Source organism: Trichechus manatus, unplaced genomic scaffold (genome assembly GCF_000243295.1).
Source record: "Trichechus manatus latirostris isolate Lorelei unplaced genomic scaffold, TriManLat1.0 scaffold00046, whole genome shotgun sequence".
NCBI lineage: Eukaryota > Metazoa > Chordata > Mammalia > Sirenia > Trichechidae > Trichechus > Trichechus manatus.
The window spans coordinates 13318578-13325892 of record NW_004443982.1 but is presented as its reverse complement, the minus strand read 5'-3'; the positions used below and the strand labels follow the sequence as shown (position 1 = coordinate 13325892).

The window sequence follows — 7315 nt, the reverse complement described above, 5'->3', positions numbered from 1 at the left end:
ATGTTTTGTTCTGTTATACATAAGGTCGCCATGAGCCGAAGGCAACTCGAGGGCAACTAACAACAATGATGGGGAGAGGTAGAAATTATGAATCAGTGGGCAGTTTTATGCCTGGGTACCCTTTGTTCCTCTGCAGGAATTTCACATTAAGCACATTCCACCTGTGAACTGCTGCTGGCCAGAAAATACAAAGTGTGCATCTCCCGTGCTGCCTTTTCCATTGGTCCTCGTTTGGGTTTGGGGTCTCTGGCTTCCATAGTGCAGCAGGCCATGCCATTTGGCTTTGCTGTGGTGGCAAGCCTACTTATTGGAGGGCTTCTGAAGTCTTTATCTGATCCTCCACTCAAATGCTCAGAACAAAAGTAATTGATAAGCACCTTTCCTTCCCATCATGATGCAAAAAAGTTTCTAGAGACCAAGGGCTGGTGAATGGAAATTAATTGCACAGCAGTGTCCACAAGGATTATTTTGAGATGTGTAAGAAGGTCATTGATAAGTTTATTTAGTATGCTGTCCTTATGGTTTACTTTTAGTGACTGTTAAAACAAACTAAAACATAGGTTCATTCCCAACCTCCTGTTCCCTAATTCTCTCCAGGACTGCTGCATTTCCTCAGTGGGGGTTTTCAGGAATTTCTTCTTTATGGTGAGAGGGCCTAGAGCAGCTCTGGCCAATAGAAGTATAATGTGAACCATGTTTAAATTTTCTAGTAGCCACATTAAAAAAAATAAAAAGAAACAAGTGATATTAACCTTAATGGTTTCTTTAAGACAATATGTATATCCAAAATATAATTTAAACATGTAATCCATATAAAAAATTAACAGGACAGCTTTTTTTTTTTTTTTGGTACTAAGTCTTTGAAATCTGGTGTGTATTTTACATTTATCAACCAAAACCAGATGCTGTCAAGTAGACTCCCGCTCATGGCAACTCCATGTGTGTCAGAATAGACCCTATGCTCCATAGGGTTTTCAATGGCTGATTTTTCAGAAGTAGATCTAGCTCGCTGGGCCTTTCTTCTGAGGTGTCTCTAGGTAGACTCGAACCTCCAGCCTTTCAGTTAACAGCCAAGTGCATTAACCATTTGCATCATAGTACATCTCAATTTGAACTAATCACATTTCAAACAGTCAATAGCCACATGTGGCTGGTGGCTACGGTATTGGACAGCACAGGATTAGAGTGTAGGCCACAGTGATGCCCTCAGTGTCCCCCTACCCAGCAAACAAGCCGGGTGCCTCATTTCAGGAGTCCCTGTGGTACAAATGGTTAAGCGTTGGATTACTAATCCAAAGGTTGGCAGTTCAAACCCACCCAGAGGCACCTAGGTAGTAAGGCCTGGGGATCTGCTTCTGAAAGGTCACAGCCTTAAAAACCCTATTAAGCACAGTTCTACTCTGCACGCTTTTGGTTGCCATGAGTAGGAATCCACTGGACAGTAACTAACAACAAGAAGTGATGTTAAAGGCAGGAGGGAGTTTAGAATGGGGTCAGATGCTCAGATTAGCTCTGGGTTTTGTCGATTAAGATACCTGGTATGCAAAGGGGAAGGTGTTTTAGGTAAGGAAAACTGTGTAAGGCCCAGGAGGTTGGAAGAGGGCATTTGGAGGACGTGTGGCCTTGCAGGAGATAAGAGAACAGTTAAGGGAGGAGAAGGCCTGGTGGGGCCACTTGGGGCAAGGCCGTGAATCCAGTCATGTGGGCAGGTAGGATTTTTACCTAGGGTTACCGTTCGGCTAATGGTTGCTCTGTTTTTGTCTTTTCTCCTCTGCCCCCACCCACCCTCCAGCGATGGTGCTGGGCCTGCCAGGCGCCTGGGCCACGGGGGCCTGCGTGCGGGCCTGCCCTACCGCCTGCGTCTGCAGCAGCTCTGAGCGCGGCTGCTCGGTGCGCTGTGACCGCGCGGGCCTCCTACGCGTGCCAGCCGAGTTCCCGTGCGAGGCGGCCTCCATCGACCTGGACCGCAACGGCCTGCGCTTCTTGGGCGAGCGGGCCTTCGGCACGTTGCCGTCGCTGCGCCGCCTGTCGTTGCGCCACAACAACCTGTCGTTCATCACACCCGGTGCCTTTAAGGGCCTGTCGGGTCTGGCCGAGCTGCGCCTGGCGCACAACGGCGACCTCCGCTACTTGCACCCGCGCACCTTCGCCGCGCTCAGCCGACTGCGCCGCCTCGACCTGGCCTCCTGCCGCCTCTTTAGCGTGCCCGAGCGGCTCCTGGCCGAGCTGCCCGCCCTGCAGGAGCTCGCCGCCTTCGACAACCTGTTCCGCCGCGTGCCCGGCGCGCTGCGCGGCCTGGCCAACCTGACGCACGCGCACCTGGAGCGCGGCCGCATCGAGGCAGTGGCCTCAAGCTCGCTGCAGGGCCTGCAGCGTCTGCGCTCCCTCAGCCTGCAGGCCAACCATGTCCGCACTGTGCAACCCGGTGCCTTCCGTGACTGCGGCGCCCTGGAGCACCTGCTGCTCAATGACAATCTGCTGGCTGTGCTGCCGTCCGATGCTTTCCGCGGCCTGCGGCGCCTGCGCACGCTTAACCTGGGCGGCAACGCTCTGGGCCGAGTGGAGCGCGCCTGGTTCGCAGACCTGGCAGAGCTCGAGCTGCTTTACCTGGACCGCAACAGCATCGCCTTCGTGGAGGAGGGCGCCTTCCAGAACCTCTCAGGCCTTCTGGCTCTGCACCTCAACAGCAACCGCCTCACCGCGCTAGCCTGGGCCGCCTTCCAGCCCGGCTTCTTCCTGGGCCACCTATTTCTCTTCCGGAACCCGTGGCGCTGTGACTGTCGCCTGGAGTGGCTGCGGGACTGGATGGAGAGCTCTGGGCACGTCGCCGACGTGCTGTGCAGCTCCCCGGGCTCCGTGGCGGGCCTGGACCTCAGCGAGGTGGCCTTTCGGCGCTCCCTCGATGGCCTCTGTGTGGACCCCAAGGAGCTGAACCTCACTGCGACCAGTCCAGGTCCGTCCCCAGAGCCAGTGGCTACCACCGTGAGCAGGTTCAGCAGCCTCCTCTCCAAGCTGCTGGCCCCGAGGGCCCCAGTAGAGGTGGTGGCCAACGCCACCGAGCTGCTGGCCAACACCTCATTGTCCAGCAGCCTTCCCTCCCACGGGGTGGGATTCTTCGGCTGCAATACCACGATTCTACTTAGCTCTTATCTCCTGCTCAATGTGGTCCAGCTTGTGGTGTTTGGCCTGCATATGGACTGACCCTGATACACTGGAGTGGCCCAAACTGCCTTGGCCAGCAAGAGAAAGTTTGGTTAACTGGGCTTGGGGGAGGGTGTTTGGAGAGGGAGGCGACAGGATGTGGGCAGGTCATGAGGATGCCAGTGGAGGGTGGAAGGAATAGTTTGCCTCCAGAGCTGGCCTTAGGAAGAAGAGAACCCTGGGAAATACCACGTGGGGGAGGAGGGAGGCTATGGATTTTTGCCCTTGTCATATGGGCATCAATTGGAAAAGAGAAGCAAGAATGAACATGGAAGGCTAGGAATTGGAATCTCCTATGGCTGGACGACCCCTTTCCCCCCAACTCCAGGCAACAGTGCCTGCAATGCCTGAATTAGAGTCAATCCATTGGCTAAGTACTAAGAACTGTGCCATTTCTCCTGGCAGGGTAACCCATTAACCCCACAATCCTCCTCCCCCTCCCCCAGGGGCCTGGGGACATTGGGGTCCAGGAAGGCGGACAGGACATGAAAGAAGGGGAATGGGAGTGGGATTTAGAGCAAGGAGGTGGTTCCTGGGGTCTGAGATGTGTTGAGAGGCATTGTGGTTGTGGAAGCTAAGACCAACGTGGATTCCCTTATGCCATGCCAGAAGAGCATGGCTACTACCTGGGTCATAGGGCAAAAGTTTAAGATGATAAGTAACCTAACTTTTGGAAATAGTAGCTTGTTTCTGTAGATTTATGTATAATAGACAGTTCCTTCCTGCTCTTTAACTCCTGCATTCCAGACAGACAGACCTGGTTATCTGCCTCTGCTCAGCAGGCACGGAACCCCACCTCCTGAAAACTGTAACATTTGTCTTCTTAAGCATACTAACTTTTGGGAGAAGAAAGGAATTTGAAAGACATTTTAATAAACCCCTGAAAAATCAGCTAAAACTGCCTAGACTCTCGGACTCTCTTTGTTTCCTTCTGACTGTATTAACCCTGATGCTGCCACATTTCTTTGGAACACGTGGTTTAGGCTGTGTGTTCCCTTATCCGTGAATTGCTGATCGAATAATAAATCTCTAGTATTGTTTTTAACTTTGTTTCAGTTCTCAGAAATCCTTTTACATTTTTGGTATCAGAGATATGGGACTCCCTAGGTAGCCTCTGCAATCCCGAGATCAATTGCCAGTTTCGAGCTTCGGTACCAAGCTGAGCTGATTGGGCTCCTTGGTCTCCACTTTATTTCGGGGTCACTCAGGTAAAAAAACCTCTCAGAATCTTAGCTGTGCGCCTTGCATAGTAGCTCTTCTGAGATTTATTTTTCTATTTGTGTTTTGAATTGTCGACTTTGGAACTGCTGTCCTGATGGATAGTGTGAACTCCAATATTTATTGTGAGTTTGGTGAATCAGGGGCCCTGGTGGTGCAGTGGTTAAGAGCTTAGGCTGCTAACCAAAAGGTTGGCAGTTCAAATCCCCCAGCCACTCCTTGGAAACACTATGGGGCAGTTCTACTCCGTCCTATAGGGTGCCTATGAGGCAGAATCCATTCAACGGCAATGGCAACGGGTTTGGTTTTGGTTCTGGTGAATCATAGTGCTTAGGACTGTCTCAGTGTGGGGGATGCTGAATCCAAGAAAGCAGCTGATTTTCCTAGTGAAACTCTGGCTTGCTACATGACCAAGAACTGTGGTTCTAGGTCTTGTTTGTAGTTGGATTTTTGTTTGAGCTCCCTAACGACAGTTTGTTAAATCAGTGGCCACTTTAGGGTACTTAACAATTGGAGAGACTAGTATAGTTAAGGTCTAAAATAAGAGACTAAGTCTCTAGCCAGCAGAATGAATTAGGTTCAGAAAGAATGAAACCAGGTTTCGTATGATTGTTACAAAGGAATCCCAGAGTCTTTAAGCCACAAAAATATGTGGCCACAGGTTGAGCATCTTACATACCCTTATGGTGTTTGCCACTGACAGAAAGACACCCATGAAAGGATAAGCTGGGACATGAGATGGACCAGAGCTCTAGGCGGCCCACCAGTTGCAAGAAAACTCTCATGCAGTGGAAGCACAATGTGAAACAAAACACTGACCAAACCCTGTGGCAGACTCCCTGCTAGGAATTTTATTTGACTCTGGGAAACCAAAGTTTCAACCTAAGAGAATAAGATTCTTAACATCCTTGATAAATGAACCTGGATTTCCCCCCTACTAGGATGCTGGTTTGGAGTTCATGTTCAAAAACAGTATAAGCTGAATGTACTTGAAGTAATTTGAAATCTCACTTATCACTTTGGGAAAATGAGTTCCCATTTGTGTTGTCCTTTTCAGAGAACTTTTGTTTAATGCTCAGTTTTAGTCAAAGGGTCTGAATAAAATCCTTCCATCTGAGACTCTGGCCAGTTAATGAGTTTGTCTAGGACCTGTTTTTCTGTTGAATTGAGTTGATCTCATCCAAGAAATGCTGTATATGTTTTAAGAAACTGGGTTCTCCGTATGTTTGTTTTGTATGGTGTTGAGTATAAGCCTAGGTTTTGAGCTGGCCTCAGAGACTGGTGAATTTATGTGGTTCTTCTGTCTCATTCTGTGTCTGAGTTTCTGTGTTGTCTCCAGAAGCCATGACTGACAGTTGCTTGGTTTTTCTTTTCTTTTTTTTCTCATGAGGCAGTCTTTTAAAACTTAGTTTTTTTCTCTTCCAGGAAAAACTGCTTCTTGCACCTGTCTCATGAGTTGGGTTTTCAGTAGCTACATTGAAAAAATTTGATACAAATTGGTCTATTTGAAAGGTGCACTGAAAAGGATGGATTGTTTATTTTGATTGATATAACAAGGCCTTAAAAAGGACAATTTATTCTAAATTTTTTCTTTAAAGGATCCTATAAAGCATGTAAAAGACAGGGCTATGAAAATGTAATAATTTCCTACCTCCGGATGTGATGGTATTATTAAATTATAATATTCCTTCAAATAACTTACTCTGATTAGTTTAATGATAAATAAGTGCTTATATAAATCAAATAGTCCTAATATTTCCAGGAATTAATGACAATGAATCCATTCTAACAAAGCTTTTTTTGTTTATGTCAACTTTGAAAGCAAAATCTTAAAAGCAAAACCTTTCTAAGTAACTTAAGCTAGATATTATATGAAATGTGTTTTATTTATGGAAAAAGAGTAATTTTTATTAATTCCAGAATGAGAAGAAAGAAGGCTAAACTGCTTACCAAGAGAATAACAAAAATTAGAAGGAAAATAATTTAGTTATCTTTTATCTTTCAAAATATATAGGCCAAATTAAATATATGTCAATGAATTGAGATTAACCAATTCTTTCTTGACAATTAGCCTCTGAGACCCACACTGCTCCAGAGAAAGTTTTGAAAAGACCCCCCTCAACCAGGTGAAAACCTTTTTAAGACAACAAAATAAGATAAATAATGTGGACATTAATGAGGTCTAAAATAAGAAAAATACTATCTTAATACAGCTACTGGAAATTGGGTGGATCCCAAACATAAAAAAACCTGTGGACAAATCTAAGGTTAGACTGAGAAAATATAAGAAATGGTAAAGGTTTGAATGGAAATATAGACTGTTTAGACAAACTTTACTTCAACAGTAATTATGTTTTGTAATATATAGGCTTAAATTAATTTCCAAGATTTTTAGGTAACTACCAATATTAAATTGAGTTAATGAAGTTTATAGGCTGTTACTTTTTATGCCATAGAGGAAAAAAAAATATATATATATACACCAAGCCCATTGCCGTCAAGTCAATTCTGACTCATAGTGACCCTATAGGACAGGGTAGAACTTCCCCATGGGGTTTCCAAGGAGTGGCTGGTGGATTTGTACTACCAACCTTTTGGTTAGCAGCTGAATTCTTAACCACTGAGCAACCAGGTCTCCATAGATATGTGTGTGTGTGTGTATACATAGTGGTGCAGTGGTTAAGAGTTATGGCTGCTACCCAAAAGGTTGGCAGTTTGAATCCACCAGCCACTCTTTGGAAATCCTGTGGGTCGGTTCTACTCTGCTCTATAGGGTTGCTGTGAGTTGGAATCAACTCAATGGCAACTGGCTTGGTTTTGTTTGGTATATGTATATATATATGTATATATACACGTGTATGTATGTATATGTGTGTGTGTGTGTATATATATATAT

The 7315-nt window shown here is 46.3% G+C and overlaps 1 protein-coding gene across 1 annotated transcript; it reads left to right on the top strand.

Annotated features, from left to right (window-relative positions):
• Positions 1–1794: 1794 nt before the first annotated feature.
• NYX (nyctalopin) lies at positions 1795–3201 on the top strand. Its single transcript, XM_004376923.1, has one exon. The coding sequence runs from the start codon at positions 1795–1797 to the stop codon at positions 3199–3201; it is 1407 nt and encodes a 468-aa protein (XP_004376980.1).
• Positions 3202–7315: the final 4114 nt, after the last annotated feature.

Bases quoted from the DNA above. Each gene is read 5' to 3' on its own strand.
- NYX (XM_004376923.1), top strand. From the start codon at position 1,795: ATGGTGCTGGGCCTGCCAGGCGCCTGGGCCACGGGGGCCTGCGTGCGG.